Source organism: Scardinius erythrophthalmus (assembly GCF_964197995.2).
Source record: "Scardinius erythrophthalmus genome assembly, chromosome: 6".
Lineage (NCBI taxonomy): Eukaryota > Metazoa > Chordata > Actinopteri > Cypriniformes > Leuciscidae > Scardinius > Scardinius erythrophthalmus.
Genome location: NC_138226.1, coordinates 17261325 through 17284102, shown reverse-complemented (window position 1 = coordinate 17284102; position 22778 = coordinate 17261325). Strand labels below are relative to the sequence as shown.

Here is a 22778-nt window from a genome sequence, read left to right as displayed (position 1 = left end):
GAGAGCGGTAAACACGTTTTACAGCTGCGCAGCGTGCGTTTAGTTTCCATTCGGGGCCATTTAAGGGCGCAGACAGAGGGTGGTAGCCGTGATTGGAAGGCAGAGACAAAACAAACAGCCAATATAAGATGGTTTTGGTGCAGAAAAACCACTTTTCCCATTTGAGGAACAGACTTGCGCTTCTGTTTTTTACACTAAATTATGTGGCTTCTCTAAATAGGGTTTATAATAACTGAAATGATTTAATGTTTCAATAAGTTAGAGCGGCACTGCGGTATGGATAAGCAAACATTCAAGTCTTGAAATGCATTACAAAGCACATTAATAAAAAAAGCAAGTATACCAAACGTCTGCAAAAAGAGTTGGTTTTTGGGGATATTCTACTGGAAGATTCAAATAAACTGTCACTGAAATTACTTTGAATAAAAATATCAGCATTTCATCCGTCGGACTACGACATCTGGAGAGTCTTATCCTTTAAAAGGCATAATCCACGCATTGCTATGTTGTTATTCTGGGCGGTCACTAGATCGTTACTAGTTATTTCTGGGTGGTTGCTTAAGTATGAATACAAGGGGAACCTTAGGAAGCACCATCAATAATAATAAAGCGTTACCAAAGCCAGTTCTTGAGGATGGACTGTTTTCCTTCTGAATAAGAGGAAGTACTTACGGCGTAGACTCCAGGCTGATGCTGTTCGCTTGTGTAGAGGAAGCTGATTTGTGATTGGAGAAAAGAGGAAGGCTGGGGGAGGCATGGATGACATGGTCCACCAGGTGACACATGGAAGAGGGCCGTAGCCGGGCACCCTCTTGCACAAATAAGGAGTTTCTACTGTTGACAGAACATTTAAAGTTGCTGAAATCATTTTCAGCTGTTTGTTTTATGAGTAAATACAAATCCTCTGGCTAAGGTGTTCTTACCTATTAAAACAAATACATTTTTCACAGTAGCATTTATAGTGACTGCAAAGAGTGCATTGCATTATAACATAATAATGGAATGTTAACTCTAACCCTATTTTTATTTTTATTTTACTGCATTCATACAGTCTCTCTTTCTTCCTGAAAACACAGTCACTGTTAATTTACTGATAATGCTGAAGTCCATCTCTGAATCTTTGACTGAGAGTGACAGGTTTCATTAGAGCTCCTTGAACAACTGTCCGACTCCCTGACTTTCTGCATAGGTAAAACTCACAAAACCTGTCAAGAACATGTCTAGGTCGTATTTTACCCCCAAGTCAAAGAAAAAATCATTACAGTTATAATATATTTTGCTTTAGGAATTTAAGCCTTTTCAGGACCATGTTTTTGCATGAAATATGTTTACATAGTAGATAAATTATATTTAGTGCCTTTGTGCTGATTTAAAAAAAAAAATTAGTCATTTTCTTTTTGCAAAGTATAATTTCTTTTTCTTTTTCTGTTTTTTTTTTTTTTTTTTTTGAGTGAAATGTGACTAATTGCAATTGTGAGATTCACTTACATACAGCTTACACACTTGTCTCCCCCCACCCCCATCACCCCAAAGCACCCTGCAGTGTCTTTGCTCATTAGGTTGAAAGTTTCAATGAAACGGAGAGGCACTCACTGGTTGGGTGTCCCAGGGGGGGAGCGGGTGGGCAGGCTTTGGGTCTCCAGCCTCTCTTCAGACAGTGAGTTCCTGCTCACTGCTTCCCAGTCTGTCACACCCATCAACTTTCTGTCCAGGGGCTTGCTGGGAGATCTGAGAGATGAAATGCATTATGTTAATCTCTGCCATACCCCAGTAGAACCAAAGGCTAAGGTCAATTATAAGCTTGTGCTAACTGTCTGAGGTAAGGCAGTTAAATATTCCAGATTACTATCTAATTTGACAGAGATCAGGTTATTTTTAAACTACATTCTGAGTATCATTTTACCTTTATGTTCTCCTGAGATATTGTACTACAATGTTACATTTATATTTTGAATGTTTAACTGCAGACATTCAGTACATTTAGACACAGTAACCCCTAGTGAGAGATCTCTTTTTAGCACAAAAAAACACACCTAAAATTCAAGAGCGCTGTCACATTTTGTTCTGTTATACCAGTATCCACTCTGAAAGTCAGACAGAATAATCTACTGCCAATTTCATCATTATTTTGAGATAAAAAAAAGAACAAATACAAGTTTGACTATGCTCACCATTTGAGAATTTTGTATTAGTTAACATTTCAAACAACTCAAGTGCATAAAGCATTACATTTTTGAAAAGTCGTAAAATATAGTAAAAAAAATAAAAGGCTTTTCAGAAAGGATATTAGACTCTAAAAAAATGCATAAATGTCATTGTCAACAATTTGGTAAAAGTATTAGATTATATTGGAAATTTTAATATGATTTGATTGAGCAGTAACTCATTATTCAATAATTCTCTATTGACAAAGGCATTACCTGGTCTTTTTGCTCTATAATGTTCATGTACTCTACAGTTCAAAAGTTTGGGGTCAATCTATGTGTGTATTTTTTAAGAAATTAATTTTATTCAGCAATTAAGTAAAGACATTTATAATGTTACAAAAGATTTCCATTTCAAATAAATGCTGTTCATTTGAACTTCCTATTCAAAGTATCCTGAAAAAAAAAAAAAAAAAACGTATAGCAATTTGTACACTTTTTTTTTTTTTTTTTTTACTTACTAAATTTTTGAATTGTAGTCTATGTTAGCATTATAGTAGCCTGATTCGAGCTAAAGAAGTTCCATTACACTGTTGTCAGTAGTAGTGATTTTATTTACACGACTGAAACAGTTTGGGAGATTTCTAGTAGATAGGAGCTGTACTTTCGTGACTGAAAACATCTACTCGGGGGTGTTCCTAAGACAGTGACCACTGAGTGAACTGATTTACTTAAAAAGGACTTTGATACAAACATCTCAAAGCTGCTAGTAAAGATCCTTCTAAAGTTCACCTGCTGAACCAAGTCACTCCTCCTCACCAGCTGGTAGTATATTTTATAAGAAAGTTCACACTTCCACAGAAATAAACACTCTTTTAGACCAAATATGTTAATGATCATTAACTGAAAAATCATATCATAACCGGTCACCAACACAAAATCCCTTAAGTACAAGCTCACATTACCTTGCAAACACTCTGTCCTTGATTCCCTTCTCCTTGCCATACTGAACAGATTGTGCTTCCGTCCTCCCACTGTGAAGAGATGTACAATGCTGGTCAGAATTCAATCCATATTTCACAACATATAATGTGACTTTCCTGCCTGACACCTCCAATTCTGTGAATGGCCTCATTTTATATGAGGCTCTTGCTGCTCAAAGCTACAGAGTTCAAATATGTTTTATGATACTATAGAGAGCACCAATAAACACTTAAAAATCTAGAAAGCATTGCAAGATGAATTATTGATCACCTCCTCATCCTAGTTTCCCTACATCTAAAAGTGGCTTAAAGAGCATCATCTATTTTTCAAGAGTTTATCCCCATGATTTACTAGAGTATTTGTTGATGTCAACGAAGGTCAAGCTTCCTGGTGACTCTGGCCTCCCTCAGCAGAAAAAATTAAATGTGCATGCCACACAAAATAAAAGTTTTGAGATTTGTAAGAATAACTTTTACATTGTTCTACATAACCCTGGTTCAACAAAAAGAATGATCTGTTGCCACAGTTTCCTATATAAATGGGTTTCTTTCTAGCTACTATTGCAAATTTTATTCGTAAATAAATGTAACATGTCTAATAATAGATATTTAATTTCATTTATTTATTTAAAATTTATTTATTTTTTATTTAAAATTTAAATATTGGTAAATGTAAAAATTATGAGAAAGTGATAGTGAGAAATATGAAAATTATTTAAAAAAAATATATATATACACTTTTAAATTCATAAAAATTTTAAAATACATAATTTTCTTCTGTTTTGTTTTTGGGCAAGTGAAAAAGTGAAAAGGAATGGCCTGACTTGGCAAATAGAATAAAAATCTTAACTGTTGATAACCGATAGCAATTCAGTACAAGCTGCACTTCCTCAAACTACACGCACTTTATCTGGCCCCTTTTAAAAAGAAATGCAAAGGGCTGTGGATGTGTAGGAACGTCTTACCAGTAACGGAACTTGGAGCCCAAACTGAAGTAGTGCGCAAAGAAGTTCTTCTGTGGAGGAACGGGCCGATCTAGCCGGAAAAAGGTGTGATGTTCAACACAGGCCTTCCAGAGATTCTTACAGGCTCGGTAGTTGACCATGTTGAAACCGAGCAATGTATCTCTTGTCTCGTGCTGTAGGCAAAAAAAGGAAGGAAGGATCTTGAGGTGGTTAAACCAAGCATACTGCATGCTTAACCCAAAAAACAGGAGATGTCATTTACATTCCCTCCTCTGAACGTTACACACATTATGTCTTCTTGTTTTGCTCTTAACTTGGGCCTCCGTTTGAAACCTAGCCAAAGTATCCAGAAAACCTCTGCTCTGGATAGACCTATCAGGCCTGACACTCCAATCTGCAAGGCTCCATTGGTCACTGGGGACTCCAAGGGGGGGGGGGGGGGGGGGGGGGGGGTAAATGCACTTCCCAGACTGTTTTTGGTTGTACAAATCGCAGGGCCTGAGACCTAGGTCCAGGGAAATCGGACCCACTCAGCCAAGCTCTGCCATCTGGGCATCAATTATGGATCATGACATCATTGAGTTCTGCTTTTAGTACAACTGCTTCTGAAAGGTCCCTGTGCATTATTCACACCGCTGGGGTGTTTTGAGGTCTCCAGCAGAGGGTCTGTGACACAGTTGAAACACGGTTCAGGCACACAGGTTCTCGTCGAGTCTCAGCAATCAGCATAGTTCTGATGTCAGGTCGCATCCTGCTCCCCCACATGCAAAATGCATCATCTACTCTCCATAATTAATAAGCTGTAAAGAGTGTCTATCTCTCTCTGCATCGTCACTGACAGCAGGGCAGTAATTACAGAGGGATTTCAAATAAACAAAGATCAGTGGTGCTATGGGAGCCATTATGCTATTTAATTTGATATTGACTGAGTAAGATGATTTATTAATAGGAATTACCACTCTCTGCAGTTTCTAAATGGGAGTGATGATGTCTTTTGGAGTCATCTTATGATTTTACACAGTTATCAGCAAACAGTGAGAGGAAATATTGTAGTTACAAATATTTTTGTACTTTTTTAATACAGAGATATTGTAGTTTAAATTGAACGTTCACTTCAAACATATGCAAATGTGCTGCCACACATTACACAAAAATAAATTATATTTTTAATATTATAAATGTATACTGTTTTAATATAATCCTTTTAAAACATTAATATTTATTTAGTAATTGAATTATTTAATTATTTGTGCAGTCAATATAATGCCCTACATTTTCAGTCAAAATCTAAATACGATATTGTGACGCATTGTGAATGGCGACCTTTGTTTTGTGATATGTATCATATATGTCTCAGATTATGTTTCCTGGTTTACTCAGAAATGCATTACAATACAGAAGTTAAATGTGTTGTGAAAGCTGTTTTAAGTTGCCTTGATTAATTGATCTAGAATTACAGAAAAAAAAAAGTGTACCACTTACGGCCTCTTTTCTTAACTGGATGAAAAACTGTTTGCATTTAAAAGATATTTTCACAATCTTCAACCTAAAATAGAGAAGAAAAAAAAAGAATTTGTTGGTAACACAAAAACACATTGCATTGTTGCAGGGCAGCAACAAACACATTTATGCGCTGTTAAAATTCCCTGAACCATTTCATGGCCCTTTGTGTCTTTCTAAGCATTACTCCTATTAAAATATGACTCAGAGTGAAGCTACATACTTATATTTAACACAACACACACACACTCTCAGATGTCTGAATAAACACATGCTGGAGGAGTGTCAACCACTTATGACACATTCTGTCACACACAAATAGTACAGCACAGTGTTGCCTCAAGTTGGCCAAACTGAACATCCACATATTTGTGTGCATCCATAGTCAGCGTTGTATACATTTACTCTTTTTAACCATCACTATTGAACTTTATGAACTACAGTGGTGAGCGATAAAATAATCAATAAGCGCAACCGTTTGCCCTGAGAGCTTAGTTGACATCTGTGGTAAACAGCCCCTGTTTCTCTTCTGGGCTAAACATAGTTTGCCTGGAAAGCATCTGTGCGTGTATTTCAAATGGGAGGTGCTTGGACAACAGCTACAGGAGCAGCTGGGCCTTGTGTGCCAGAAAAACAGTCTGCTGGTGTGGGGTGGGGGGAAGCTTTGGCTGATGAGGATTTGGGTGCCGCTATTTACATTTACATTTGATCATTTAGCAGAGGCTTTTATTCATTCCACATCGGCTATTCCACTTCTCACAATTTGAAATGAGTGCAACCAAAACATGGAAAATCTAAAAATGTCTGAATATTTAGTCTTAACAACAAAATATAGATATGCACATATTTTAAAAGTTGACAAAATCAATAAATCAATAGAAACTAAGTTATATAGTTACAGAACAATTAAGAGTGAATAATATAAAATGTTCTTATCAGCTTATATTGTCCCACATTGTGAAGCATTTAAACATCCAGCGTTGACAAACAAACTGACGCCTAGTTAAAATAGCACATTAACACAAAAACTTATAGCAACAAAAACTACATTTTGAACTGGAAATCTTCATTCAAGGATGCCTTGAGGCGGACAGCAATGCTGTCATTCAAACTGACTCAGTTTGCAACCTCAGCCACAGTCATTACACTTCATGACTTGAACCCGAATTACACAAAGTAGGCAAGTTCACTTACCATGGAAAGTAGTTGATTCGTACCCTGTTCTTGAAGATGGCAATGCCAGCTGATATCAAGCCTATGAAAATCTCTGTGTTGCTTTGATCCTGAGAGCAGGAACAGAGTGAGAGAGAGAAATTATTAATGAGGATCATTACACGTTTTCGAAACTGTGGTGTGTAATGTTGTTTAAAGTGTTAGTCCACCCAAAAGTGAAAACTATTTTCTTACTTCTTACTTTCATGGTACATAAAAGCTATGCAAAATGCTTGTTCCCATACAATGAAAGTACAAAGTCTTCTGAAGCTATACAATATCTTTGTGTGCGGAACAAACCAGAAATGAGCTTGCTTCAATGATTCTCTTTCTATACAAAGAGGCTTGTGTGTAGATACATAATGGAACAGCACTGGCACACTTACCCTTGCATAGTGCAGTTCCACTCCGTAGAGTTCCAACGTTCGTGCCGTGTTCAGATAATTGAATTCAGACTGTGCTGGGTTAAGTCCACTGTGCCCAGGCCAAAAAAGGGGAGAATAAAAGGTAAAAAATGAAGACATATGCTTCAGATTCACATCACAAGACAGTGTAGTAGAGGTATGTGTGCACAAAACGCTTATGTAAATTGCTTAAATTGCCGTCTTTGAGAATCCACCGACTTGTCAGTATGGCAAAGACGTGAGCTTCCTGTTCTCAGCACAGCTCTACACTGTACGTACTAAGTAATGAGCACTGAGAAAGCACATGTAAGTGTTTTTGAATATTCATAAAGCCATATGTGAAATCAACCAGACTCCTCCATTGTGGCAAATTTCTGACAGCAATGTAATGTGCTGAAAGGAATATTTGATTACAATAGTGATAGTGACAGGGTTGGCCAGAGTTCAGCCAGAGTAAGTTTAGAGCGGTGACTCTTACTTGTGTTGCTGGTGATGTTTGGTGACATCCTTTTCAAAGCCCTGAGGCTGGTTGGGGATGAAGCAGAACTCAGACAGGTATCCCGGCAAATTCTCTGCCTCACTATAATCACCCAGCTCAGCTGAATCACACAATACAACCACAGTGTTATGAACAACAGCCATGACTCATTACAGTGCAACATGCAGACAAAGTCACCCGATAATGTGTATAAAGGGGCAGGATCACCGATGGATACACACTGGTGCCCACATCTCTTGATCAATCGCTTTGTGTGTGACTTACACATATTATTATGCGTCACTGTTATTATGTGACATAAAATCGAAGCAAAATGCCCTAAAAGTTATATGTCTACAACTTATATAAAAGAAATAGATAAGAAAAGATATATACTTTTATCAAGGATTCATTTAACCGATCAAAAGTGACAGTAAAAACTTTTAAATTGTTACAAATATTTATATTTCAAATAAATACTGTTATTTTGAAATACACTGAAGCCTGGAGTAATGATGCTGAAAATTAGAAAATAGAAAACAGTTATTTTAAATTGTAATAATATTTGACAATATTAATAATTGTAAAGAAATTTGACCAAATAAATGCAGATCTGGTGAGCATAAGAAACAGCTTTTAACTTTATTTGAAAAATGTATTGAAAATAATGATTAAGATGTTTACAATCATATAAATTCAAGGTGTAAGATAGAATGTAAAAAACAAACGTAATGTCCGCACACTGATATGACTGCTCCAGAAAAGTATTTATTGCATCGTTTCGACCATCAGGTCTACGTCAGTCAAAGACCTGCAATAAATACTTTTCTGGAGCAGTCATATCAGTGTGCGGACATTACGTTTGTTTTTTGCTTTAGTTAATCTCCTTTGTCCTGCACCTGAGCCCTGTTTGGGTTTGAGGATTGTGCAAACCTTTTTCATATTTTTGACTTCGTAAGATAGAATGTAAGAATATTCTATATATTTTATATATGTAAAAATATATTATTTTTAAGTTCACATTACAGGTTTAGAGTGTTTTAGAGTGAATAAATCAAAACATTCTGATGAGATAACATGTTCTTATTGACAAATGCCAAATGTTGTCAGATCAAACATGTTGAGACAATCTATGACTGCACATTGACTGAACGTGACCAATTCACCTTCACTTAAAAGCCAAGCATTGTGTTATCATTACATTCATCCTCACTTTAGAATACAATGACAAAACACACTAATGCTTAAAGCTATTCAAGGGTTTAGCATGATTAAACACCTGTTACAAATTTATTATCATGTAAAACACACAAGTCTTTCAAATCCGCTAAACCAATTCCACTGACTGAAAAAAAAAAAAACATAAACTGCAGCATTTAGCATCAATTTTGCCATTATGGCAGCTTGTCAGTAAACCTTTAAGCAAACAAAATAAGTTGCAATAGATAGCGCCGTCCTAGGCTACTGGGCTCAACAGAATCCCCTATGACCTATATAGCGCCCAAACTGCATGCTAAAAGCCCCGGAGAGACCAGAGCAAATGTGCTCACTACAGCAATCTGTCAAGAGTCATTATTGTTGAGCTCAATCTGGCAAGCGGACCCCCTAGGGCCCGGGATATGCCATGTCACTGCTCCATCTCGAGTGGGCACTATTAGGTTAACTCAGATGTGCTGGGCTGTGTTTGTGCCTGCTGTACTTCAGAGAGATTTCTTGCTCGCATATACTCCTGTTTTACAAGCTAGTGCTTGTTAAGCGTTGAGGTTGTGCACAGATGGAATGTACCATGCTGAGCTTGCGCTGTTGTATTTCGGTGGTTTGCTGGGAAGCTCAGCACTGGATTTTAGTTTGCATGATACCATCTATGGTGAGATATATTGCCTGACGTGGAAAAAGAAATGTGGTGCATAGCATAGGCAGAAAACAACTTTAATTATAATTCTGCTGCTATGCTAAATTGCTATCAATTCCTCTCACTCAAGAAAGAGAATTACAGGCGCCACTTGTTTGACACCAAACATAACATTAAACAGGATTTAAAGTTGTAACATTAAAGAGGCCAAACCAGAATTAAAGCAAACCACATGTAATTGACCGTCACATACCGTTCTGCTTTAAAAAACTTATTTAGTTTTGTGGCTTCTTTGTCATTTAGATCCTACAACCGTTCATTCCAATGAAGTAGAAGAACTCATACTTACACTGAACAGCGTATGATGCCAGGAGTGCGGCAGTATTGTGCGGACAGGGCAGTCTGGGAAGGATATATATTATATTAAATTAACAGTATAACATGTTGGAGATCAAACCAAATTGGTCCCAAATTACTATATTCAAGTAACCATAAAAGAACATTAAGCACATGCAAATTCAGAAGCACAAACTGCAGTGGTAACACAAGATGAATATTGAATGAACAATCTACATAGTACGAGTTACAATCATTTACAAGTAAATTGAATGCCCCTACTACTGAACGTACCTACCATGCAACTGGACTTAGAAAGATTTATAGTTAAAACAGTTGCACAACATCCAGCTCACCTTCCACTGAGTATGTCCTGCTTAATCTGTAGAAAATACAGGTACCTACACAGATGGAAAAGAACATGACAAATCATTTATGTGAGTCACTGGACAAAAAAAAAAGTCTTAAATATAAAATATATATATATATATATATATATATAAAAAATCAAACTTCCTACAGGAAATGCTGTGCAGTCCTTGGATATTGAACCCACGATGACCTGCTAGTGCCATATTCTACTGTTTAAACACTACAAAAAGATAATGCTACCATATCACCATGAATCACTATGAATCACCATCACCGATTCAGGTGAGGATGTCAATCAGTGTAATTTGCTTTACCCATCCCTGTTCTAGTCTATACTTCTCTGAACTATTTTTGACCTCTATATTACAGCACTTTTTACAGCCGCCTTAGAAACAAGAATTACAACATAAATGATTCAAGTATGCCTAAGGAATAAATGTAAAAGACAGACCCCATGACATTAAATCTATTTTTAGTTTATATCTATTAGCTCTGAAGACTTTTACATGACATGGTACGCATTTAAAAGTGTGCAAATTAACATTTTAAACACAAAACTTTTAAACAAGCATTTAAAATGCTTTCTCTTTTAGAAAAACAGACCAAAATATTGATGACTGAATTTGGTGACAGATTTTGGTCCAAAAAAAAAAAGGACAAGAATGTCCTACCCACCTTACGACCTTAACTTATGCCATGAGCCAGAATTCAAGACACACAAATGAACAGAGCAAAGTTTCTTTAATAAACACTTTTCAAGGCCTTCATTTTATGTGCATCAAAGCTAAAATCCACAAACTCACCGTGTGTATTCTTCCTGAAGTTTGTTGGGGTCACTCACAAAAAATTTCACCCGGAAGTTTAGATGATGTGGGGAGCCCCCTAGCATTTTGTTCAAAAGAAGAACACATGTAAGATGTGGAGATACAAAAGAGAGAAATAATAAATCAATACTGGGTTGTAAACAACAGCCTTTAGTATAGCTTTATATAAAATTACTTACTTTTTAATTGCTTCCTTATGGGTTTATTTGGATCCAGCCACCTCTATAAATTATTGATAGGGAGAAAGAAAGAGAGAGATAGAGAGAGGAGAAGAAAAACCTTAATAACATGGCAACAGTCCAACACGACCTAAGGTCACTCAATAATTCAATAGGCTTGTGTTTTCTGCTGTGGGGAGGTGGGGATGTACTTATCTGCAGTTACACAAAGAGACAAAGTAAGTGTGTTTGTTGAGTGAAAAAAACTTTGATCCAGTTTCAACTGAATCAATGTAACTATAAAGTCTTTTCAGCCACAGATCGACCGATTGGTAGATACCTACTGGTAGACTGATGCAAGTGTAACATGAATGCTGATAGTATACATACAACACCAAGATGTCTACTAATCTGTTTGCTTTCATCTGAATGATGTAATTTCTTTCAGAGTGTCTGGAATATATATAGATTTTAGGAGGACATTCGCTCATGTTTTTGTGATGTTTAAGATGTGATTTACTCAACACATTTTTCCTATAAAGAAACAAATGGCACTTTTGAAACTCATATTAGATGAAGAATCCAGTCATATCAGTAGTCTAATATTCTGCTAATACTGAATATTGAGTTGGGCCACCCGAAAGGGAGAGATGGAGGATCTTTAAACCTGAACTGTTGTGTGTCCTACATTCCTAAATGTGAAACTATATCAGGAATACTGGCCATTCACACAGTTGTGAAGCGAAACCCTTGTGAATCCCAGACCGGCTGGACTCTGGCACATCATTGAGCTTGACCTTTGAACTCACCGGGCTATCAGAGGAGTCGTCGGCCAGGTGCAACCCAAAATAGTCTCTCTCGGTCAGCTCCAGGTGCTTGAAGACAGCGTCCAGTAGGATCTCTCCTTGATCGTGCTTCTATATAGTATGCACACACACAGAGATAGAGGGAAAAATGCAAATTTTAAGAATACATTTGAATTTAAGAATAATTTGTATTATTCCATATTAAATATTTGAATTTGAACCATTTAATTGTATTAAATACAATCATCATCTTCAGAATTATACTGTCTACAAAAATTATTATACAATAACATTACTATCCTGATTTCTTCATTTTTTAATTTGGCATAAATATTTGAAAACAGGACCTAGAGGAACCTAGAGCATAAAATAATAAGTGTGGAAGCGAACTAAAAGCAAAATGGGATCAGAGCCTCATTAAACTTTGCATTTGTCACAACAATCATGTGCATCTTTTTGGCTGACATCAGCAGCAAAGTAAAACCCATATTTCCAGTAAATTCCAAGCCACTTGGGTGGTTAGAAACGTAATAAGCCATTTTTATTGGCTGTCAGATCGGTTACAGCATCCTGATAGCAAAGCTGAGGCATTAGCAGCACTTTTATTTCCCGTTTTATCCATTTAAATGGTCCTGGAAATACCAAGACAGCATATTCTGAACACGTGCCTTCTGAGAAACACAGACAGACAGTTTAAACCACATCCACGCTTTGTTGCTCAATAAACAAAATATGGCAACAGTCACATCAGCAGAACGAATGACAGGCCAGCCGAGAGAATATGGACAATCTAACAGAGCTGCAAAACGTGCAAGAAAATACAGAAATATGGAGCGCAAATAGAATTTACATACTGACGTCACATGGAAAAATTTAAAATGAAACAAAATGATACATATAAAAGATCTTCAAGCTACAGATCATACATTCTGTACACACTCCATAAAACACACCAGACAAATTATATGTTGTTGTTGTTTTTTTAGACAGGTCACATGCCTTTAGTCAAATCATATTTATTAAGTGACTCAAGAGCATTCATACATGTCTTTTATATCAGCATGAGAGCCGACATAAGTAACAAATAGTCAAGTCACATCACCTATATTTACATACTGCTTTAAACAATACAGATTGTTTCAAAGCAGCTTCACAGCAGGTGAAGTAACAAATAGGTCTTACAGCCTCTGTATACCTTAAAAAATAAACCATGGGAAAATTTTTACGTATACCCAAAACAGGAAGTGTTTATATGGGCTTTGATTCTTCTAAAAGCTTTTTTTTTTTTTTTAGGATGTAGATATGAACAAAGTTCCCGGATTTTTGGAACCTTGTGTTTCCTTCCCCTGCCCTCAGCACTTTTGTGTAGATTTACAAACTAAATAAAAGTGTCTGAGAGGAGACTTGCTGTGGTCTCAGACCTCGTGGCTATTCGAGTGTGTGTTTTCAACCGAAGTCTAAAGTAACGGTAAGAACTGAAAATGGGATCCAAGTGCGGTATTTCCAATGAATGTGTGTCAATTGTAAGAAAATGTTGGGGTTCAAACGGACTAAATGACTGTAAAAGTCTGGCATATGTCACCAGAGATAAATAGTTTTACCAGAAGATCAAGTTTTTGACATTTTGATTGATCTTAATAAAGTCACCAAAAAAAAAAAAGTTAAAAACAATTGTGACATGCACGGATGAATTGTTCACAATAATATCAATAGCATACATTTAGAAAATACTGTAAATTTATATTTAATGCTCACTTTAAAGGAGAAAAGGAGAGGAGTGCGGTATGACAAAAATGCTAACAGACTTGCACCAGCTTGTCCAGATATCGGAGGTCTTCAGGACGCCTGTGAGTGTTTTGAAGACAGTCAGTCCAAAGGAACAGGCAGCAAATAGCTTTGAGTTCTGTGTTTTGATACAAAGGGAAGATTGGCACTGCACAGGAGGCCCACAAAGTATTTGGACACACTTAAGCCACAATTATAGCCAGCATGAAATTGATTTCTCAATGCACGTTCCTGGGGTTTTTGGGCAAGATTCATTAGAGCATGTTGTTTTGAAGGAAAAAAGTAATTGTCATAAAGTTTCATCAAAATAGCTCAGCTTCTGAAACAAATGTCCTTCTAAGCTAATGTCACTAAGGCCAATTGTGATGTTAAATGTGTCCAGAACTAAACAACAAGGATGGCCCGCTAATCCAGGCCAGAGCCAGAATGAGAGCGTTTCGGTTCAGCTGATGGAACCATCATTGGGCCAATTGGGCTGCTACATTTTACATACTGCGCTCAAAAAGCTGGCTCTCAGACAGCATGCAATCCCAAATTCAATTCTCTTTCTTGGCTTATTGCACTTGAATGGTCAAATACACACAAACTTGTCAAAATGTTCATCTTGGTGAGTATATTTTTGGTCATCATCATCATCAATATCAATATTTCTTATATAAAATTATAATTTTTTGACAAGAATGGTTACAAATCTAAACTACTGGTCCAACTGGGCAATTGGAACATATGCTTATTGCTAATCCCCGGTGTTGCTTCTCCTTTAAATTGTATCGCTGTTGCCATCCCTCATTGAAAATAAAAGAAATCCACACAATTTGAGGTACCATCCATGTCTTGCGGCAAAGGATAATGCTTAGGGTCAGGGATTTGAACAAACCCCTAAACCCAGTATGTGCAATATGATGTTACTTGCCTTCGCAAACACCACTGATAAGAAAATCAAGATCAAAGTGACAAAATCTATAAGAACCTAGACATTCACATTAAGAGAGACGCTACAAGGCAGAAATCAATTCTAATATTTACAAACTTTCGGCTACTTCTCTGCATTCCAGACGTAACATGCACCTCTACAAACACACAGATGAGACATATTTATGATGACCCCTCCGTAACATCAACAACATCAACTTCTGTAACACAAATAACAACCTTCCTGCAAATAACACCTCGCCCCCCTCCTGATTATTTGCCTCTGGTCCTCCTTCTTTCCTTCCATTAGACCCTGTGCTTCCGTTCCATGTGCGCCTTATACTCATCAAGGACTCGCTGTGTTGCCAGACTATCTAGGTCATAAAGAGGTCTAGCACAAAAAAGTACAGACAAGAGAGCGAGTGTGTAAATTTGATCAATGGGGCTGTTACATGAGGACTGGCTTCCCAGGAAATGTTGGTTACAAATCAAAGAACAGTGTGACATGACAACTTCTTAGTAAGAACGCCTTGATTCATCTAACAGATCAGCAGCTGTTTAAAGTGAGTCATGTGATGTTTATAGGTTTATTGTTTATTGCTTGCTCCAATTCGAATATGGAAATACTTCCTGATTCACAGGAAATCCTTGTGTAAAATCCGACAGTGTAACTGACGGGAAACCACTGGGGAAAACCTGAATAACTTTTTGTAACCCGAGCAACCTTTAATTCAATTTTGGCACAGGCCCTTATTTCAAGTCAGAACATAACAGTTCTCCGTAAGGACCCTTTTATATACAACACTTTGCACAACACTGTGGACAAGGATGAACAAACACAAGGGTTTTGCAATAAGACCAACAAATGAAAGAGCTGAGGATTTGTGCCTTTGCTTGTCGCGTGTGAGGGGTGTGTTGTGGTAGCTTTATATTGCAGGTGCAAGTATCTACATGAATCTCTGGAACCCTGAAGGCCACTCTTCATCCTGCTGGAATGTCAAGCATGCATCCTTCTATAAGCAGAATTACACACTATCCTCTAGCTAGAACATGAGCATGATGTAGAATAGATGACTCAGACTGGAAAAACTCACATAGACGACACATTAAAAAAAAATATGCATATGATTTGGGGTTCATATAGGGAAAAAAAGGGAACACTTTATAATAAGTTCTATTTATAAGACCTTAAACACTGCATAATGTTCTACAGATCAGGCATTCACATACAATCATTCATTCGTATATGATTAATGAAGTTTGGTGGCAATTATAGCTATTTATTACACTACCATTAAGATTTTTTTTATGTTTTTGAAATAAGTCTCTTATGCTCACCAATGCTGAATTTATTTGATTAAAAAAAATCAGTATTCAATTTACAACAGTTTACAATTTTAAATAACTTTCTAATTGAATATATTTTAAAATAATTTATTCCTGTGAGGCACAGCTGAATTTGAATTATTATTAGTCTTCAGTGTCACATGATCCTTCAGAAATCATTCTTATATTCTTATTATTATAAATGTTGAAAATATTTTTTGTAGAAATGGTATAATACTTTTTTTTTATTCTTTGATGAATAGAAAGTTCGAAAGAGCAGCACTTATTTGATGCATCCTTGCTGAATAAAATGACTAATTTCTTTTTTTTATTTTACTTAGCCCAACCATTTGAACTGTACAGTGTAAGTGATATTAACAATGTTACTAATACGGATGCTGATAATTCACTTGTTTAACTGTTAACTGACAGTTAAACAGGGTTAAAGTTTAAAAATTAATTTAAGTAATTTTTAAAGTAAATTTTCAAGATATTTTAAAACGTTTGCTGCATGGTTAAAAAACACGTTAGACATATAAAATTGAGTTTTTGAGAGAAAAAAACAGATAAGTCACATAAGTTGCGTTTTTTTTTTTTTTTTTTTTCAGAAATAATGTAAAATACTGGTAAATAAAGCGAAATGTTCACAAACATTATAAACACTATGAACATAGCTAATAAGCTATTTTAGTTCCCCTCACTCCACAACAAATCCTTTAAATTTAACGCTATTTAGCAAGCAAGCAACTTTATTTATATAGCACATTTTTTTAAACAACAGACGTTGCCCCAAAGTGCTTTACAAAATAATAACATAAAAGTCATACAACAAAACAAACATACTTTATTCAAAAGCTAAAGAAAATAAATAAGTTTTTAAATAAGACTTAAAAGTTGTAATCGATGGAGCTGACCTCACATGGAATGGGAGACTATTCCAGAGTTTGGGACCTACCACGGAAAAAGCACGATCTCCTTTTGATTTTAAATTACAACGAGGTACCTTTAAAAGTCGTTGATCGGAGGACCTGAGAACTCTAAAAGGAGAGTAAGGGACTATAAGATCACTGATGTACTGGGGGGCAAGGCCTGACAATGCCTTGTAAACAAACAAAAGAATTTTAAAATCAATCCTAAATTTGACCGGAAGCCAATGTAGGGATTGCAGTACCGGAGTAATATGTTCTCTCTTTCGCACACCCATTAAAAGCCTTGCCGCTGCATTCTGCACTAGCTGTAAGCGGACAAGCAGAGTCTGGGGGAGACCGATATATAAAGAATTGCAGTAATCAAGCTTAGATGTAATAAAAGAATGAACTACAATTTCTAAGTCCTTACTAGATAAAAAATGCTTTACTTTAGCAATTGATCTCAGGTTAAAAAAGCTTCCTTTGACAACGGCAGCAATCTGTTTCTTAAAGTTAAGTGATGAGTCCATGATAGGGATAAAGAACCCAAATGATCAGGAAAGCTAGATGAGACGGGAGAGCCTACAATCAAAACCTCAGTTTTACTCTCATTTAATTGGAGAAAGCTGCTAGATAGCCAGAGTTTAATGTCACTGTAGCATTCCTGTGCTTTGTCCAACGAACAGGTTTTATCTAGCCTCACAGGAAAGTAGAATTGAAGATCGTCTGCATAGCAATGATATGAAATGCTATACTTTCGATATGAACATTTAGAAGAAGAATGAAGAAAAAAAAGCTATATGTAATGCCAAAACAAATTCATTTAAAGAGAAACTGTAACAAAAACCCCTACTGAGCTCACGTAGCCTAGCCTACCACTCTCTCATTAGGCACAAATCCAAATATTTCCATATTCACAATGTATTTGGACACTAAATACTATCTAAATACTATTACTATTGTTTATTAAGTAAACTATGCTTTGTACTTTACTTGCGTTCCAATATCGAAGCAAAATATCATCCTTCATATGTGCAAAAATGTGCTTGGCATCGCACCATTGGGGCGGTGGTCACACTGAATGGCAGAGATTGTACAATGGACTATTTAAATTGAGCTGTGTAACTTTTTATGTTTGGTTAACTACTTTATTTTGATAATGAACAAGCTACAATGTCAAGTTAGCATTGCTAGAACTGATATGTTGTGTGTGTGTGTGTGTGTGTGCACATGAGGTCACTTAAAATATTCCATTAATGGTCATACAGAAGACATCATTAGAAACTATAAAGGGTTAACTTTTATTTGTGTACACTCACAATAAAAACAAAACATTGTGCTTTTGTAAAATAAAGAAAACAAAGAGGATGTCGCATTCTGCCATCTCTGTCTCCTTTCCTTGAACTTTTTTTGGAGCGCTGCGGCTGCTTTTATACATAGCCTATGTGATTTTTTTCTGTTTTTCTTCGTTCACACAAGCGCTGCAGGTGCGTGAATCCTGCGATGTGTGAATCCTCATGTTCTGTTGTTTATTCTGCTATTTGCACATGTAAAGTGCAACCCCTAGAAAACAAATGTTGTTATTTTTAATTGTTCACAGACTCTTATCCATTATAATTAAATTGAATTCTAATTGAGCATAATCTTGTATGTTAAAGGTTAATGAGTTTCCCAGTTAGGGGGGGGGGGAAACTAAATGAACATCCCTAATTACTAGTGTTTGACAAGGATATAATCGAGATTTGTGTTGGCTAAAGCAAGCATCACTATTATTATTTCTCATAAATATGAATAGGGATTTGAAAAAAAAAAAAAACTACATGTATTAAACATCAGTGTGAAACTGGTCTTGCACCATGTTACAGACATGAATCATGTCTCAGATTAAAGAGAGTGTCTCTTGTTGTAGAGCCAAACTATAACTTCTACAAATGAGCAGACTCATCTGATGGATAAGAATACACAACTGACTAACATTGAAAGAGGGACACAAGCCATAAAGACCACAGTATCATAGATACTTGGACGTGCATGGACTCCATCCAGAACACCCTACAAGGAAGCATCTAGAAATGATTTATCAACTACCCAGAAGCCCCTAGGGTTACCGTGATTTTGTTCCTTGACATGTCCCTGGATCAACATCTTTTGTTGATCTTAGAACAATACTCCTGTCAAAAAACATAGTCCTAACCATATCCCTTCCCCTAAACCTAACCCCACTGTAAACTTAATTCTAAGATCTAATTGGCTGATTGGAATGTTATTCCAAGATCAACAAGGATGTTAATCCAGGAACATGTTCTACTTGTTGAAATCACATTCACCCCAGCAACCACATAGCAACACCACTCACATTTTCTTTAGAAAATGAAAATTTTCTGGGAAAACAGAAAAAAGGCTGTTGAATTCCCTTTTGCCAAATAGGTAGGAAATCACCCATAATGCACTGGGCACGTTGCCGTCCATGGCCACTTCCACCAGCCTTCTTGGGATTGGCTTACTAGAGTCAAATATTGTCTTGCTTTAGTAGGAAATACTTCTTGGCAAACTTTTAGTCATAATGGTGTTTAGTCATATTGTTCCCGGGTGCAAGCATTCAAGAATAAACATTTAGTGGGAGAGATTTACTTTCGGTCTCTAGTGAAGGATCCAACGTATATAGGCAGTTGCTTAAGGCTACAAAGAACCGTAAATACGGAAAGAACGCCAAAACGAACAATCTAAAAAACCTCCATATTTGTAGTCAACATTTCAAACTGGATGACTGACTATGAATACACTGTTTTATGCCAAACGGAGGGGAAATATTTTTAAAGAAAGTTCCATTTTGTCACGCCAACAATCAACAATTTCTCGGTTCAGGCAACACAGAGAACGAGTAAACATTGATAATTTACATATACTGCCAACATCGTAACAATCCAAAGTGGACTGAATAACAGCGAAGTTAGACATGACCATATCATTAGTTCATGATCTGATCATAAGTAAACTGAATTATTCACATTACTTACCAGGGGCGGAGTGGCAATCGGGAGAGTCGGGACTTTTCCCGGTGGGCCGGTAGTGTTTTGAGGCCGCGGAGGGCCGGTCTGATAATAGTTATACATTGCGAGTTATTTTAGCAACACCGTCTGGCGGCCTGATGTGCGGCCGCTTCTCGCTGGTCAAACTGTGCAGCCTCTCTGCTCAACACAGTAGGCCTATATAAAAGTGCTCAACCCGTTCGGCAGGTCCAACCATGTCTATAGGATTTTCAAAAACATAGGGGGATCAGTGAGCGGCCCCTCCCAAAATCGGGTCGGCCTTTGATGTAAAAAGCCGCCGAACACCTCTTTTTCCTCGTCACGTCTTGGAAGTCTAACGTCCGTGAGAGTGAGTTAAATGATGCAAAGGCAAAAAAGAAAACTGAAAGGTGGCGCTGAGCATGGGCGGCTCTAGGGAGGGGCTAGCAGGTGCTTCAGCACCCCCAAGAAAGACCAAAGCACCCCCAAAAATAATTTCTGGAAGCAATTAGGCTATATTCAGGCTGTAGGCTATTCTATGGAAGCCCTGAACCGCATTTTGAAGCAAAAAGAAAAGAAAACTTATCTTGTTATTTCGAGATATTAAGACGTTATTTCAACATAATATCTCGTTATTTCGACATAATAAGGGGGCATTCTAATCTGCATTAAGCTACATTAAGCGTTCTTAGGCCTAATGGTTTTCTGTGGGAGGAAATTGCTTAACGTGTAATTAAACGTTGCGTTCATATTCTGGGCTCATCTGATTTTTAGTAGCCTACATAGCATTTTTATGATTTTAGTATCATAATGATTAATAAATGCACGCACAATTATCCGTGAACTTGATTTGAACAAACGCCTTTCCACTTGTGCAAAATTCAGAATTAAATGAATGTGCAGCAATTTGCACAAATAGAGAGTCTGTAGGCCTACTGTTGTAGCCATTAATTAAGCGCATTTAGTTTCATATTTGTTAAAATATTATAATGTCATTTCTTTTCCATTTATGTTTATTTATGAAAAGTGAACAGCACAAGTAAGATATGATGCGCTATATATCGAGAGACTTGGAGTGGGTGGGTCAGACAGACATGATTTTGACCATTTCATTCAGTTTTGTTTTGTAGAAAACCTTTCATTAAAGTGAATTTCGTTTTGTATAAATTGTATCTTAATTTTAATCATTTTTTTATCAACCAATTGCCTGGATTTAATAATAAGCAAATATAACAAACAGACAATATAGCCTAATCATGGAGGCGCCCGCACGGTCAATTGCATTGCACGTTAACTGAGCGCATCTCATCCGAACTAAGTTAACGAAACTCAGTGTATGCCTCACACAGACATGAGAAACACATCAAATACACAAAGCTTGAAATATCTTTAAACGAAATAATTCAAAACGAAAAGAAAAAGGCTACTCTCTGATTACGTAATCATGCATTTCTCTCTATAGGCGCGTTCACTATATATGGCGATCGTCAACTTCATCTTTGCAGCCGACACCCGACACTGTCAGAAAACACTAATTTATTACTAAAAATCAATGCACGCGTTACCAGATTTACAAATGCACATCTTGCTTGTTGCACGCACATAAATGTCGAAATAACGAAATATTATGTTGAAATAACCTTATTAGTAGGCTAATAATAGCCTACATCTTTTAGAATATTTGATTGAATGCTGAATGTTGCGCTTGTTCAATTTAATCAAATTAAAACTTTAATTGTGATCATTAAAATAATTGAATATTAAATATTTAGTGGCCAAGTTTTGCTCAATTATTATTTGTATAACTGCGCAGCTCCCCCGTCAATGATCTAGCACCCCCAGAGCCGGTTCTAGACATTAGGAGGCCCTAGGCAAAATTCATGTTGGAGGCCCCCCACCCCCAATAAAAAAACACTTGAAACAAATATGATTCCTAACCTTTTTATTTATACAACATTTAATTTTAAAAGCAGTATATTTTTACTTACACAGTACATAAGTTTGGACACATTACTATTTTTAATGTTTTTGAAAGAAGTCTCTTATGCTCATCAAGCCTGGATTTATTTGATCAAAAAAACAGAAAAATAATAAAGTGAAATATTATTAAAATTTAAAATAATGGTTTTCTATTTTACTATACTTTATATTTCTGTGATGCAAAGCTGAATTTAGTGCCACGTGATCATTCTGATTTATTATCAAATGTTAGAAATGGTGCTTAATATTTATTTTATAACCTGTGATACTTTTTTTCAGGATTTTTGATTATTAAAGAGTTGTTTTAAAAAAGTCTTCACTATCACTTTTTATATATTTAACACATATATATTTTTTTCTGTATTTTTGATCAAATAAATGCAGGCTTGTAGAGCATAATAATAAACTTCTTTCAAAAACATTAAAAATAGTAATGGGTCCAGACTTTTACCGGTACTGTACATATTAATCAAACTTTATCTACGGTAATCTCTTTTTTGTTTAATGAAGATGTTATTGTTGTTGTTGTTATTTTGCTGTTTTATTCAATTTATTCACAGTTCCAGAATCCCACTTCAGTAGATGAGCATAAGTGCTTTTATATTGCATTGCTACCTTAAATATGCTATACACAAATCAAGTGGAAGAGAAAGACACGATCGCTACTGAGCAGAAAAAAAATATATAAAGTGAAATTATTGGCGTAATGTCAGGAATCTAATCATCAGCAGAATTTAGAAGATAGACCCATATATATGAGATCCTTTAGACTATTTGAAACATTTCAAAATGTTGTAGTGTGTTGGCTTTTTAACTTAGAATACA

The 22778-nt window shown here is 36.3% G+C and overlaps 1 protein-coding gene across 4 annotated transcripts in view; it reads right to left on the bottom strand.

Annotated features, from left to right (window-relative positions):
• Positions 1-22778, bottom strand: part of ptpn4a (protein tyrosine phosphatase non-receptor type 4a) — a 57875-nt gene that overhangs the window by 13764 nt on the left and 21333 nt on the right. For 3 of the 4 annotated variants that reach the window (XM_081369607.1, XM_081369610.1, XM_081369609.1), the window contains exons 3-15: positions 12038-12145; positions 11250-11292; positions 11050-11128; positions 10231-10275; positions 9888-9940; positions 7687-7807; positions 7191-7278; positions 6787-6875; positions 5575-5638; positions 4093-4265; positions 3110-3178; positions 1594-1728; positions 673-834 (exon numbers count right to left, since the gene is read on the bottom strand). In XM_081369607.1, coding sequence (XP_081225733.1) covers positions 673-834; positions 1594-1728; positions 3110-3178; positions 4093-4265; positions 5575-5638; positions 6787-6875; positions 7191-7278; positions 7687-7807; positions 9888-9940; positions 10231-10275; positions 11050-11128; positions 11250-11292; positions 12038-12145 — 1229 coding nt within the window. The remainder of the gene's footprint in view (positions 1-672; positions 835-1593; positions 1729-3109; positions 3179-4092; positions 4266-5574; positions 5639-6786; positions 6876-7190; positions 7279-7686; positions 7808-9887; positions 9941-10230; positions 10276-11049; positions 11129-11249; positions 11293-12037; positions 12146-22778) is intronic. The other variant, XM_081369608.1, reaches the window with a different exon arrangement.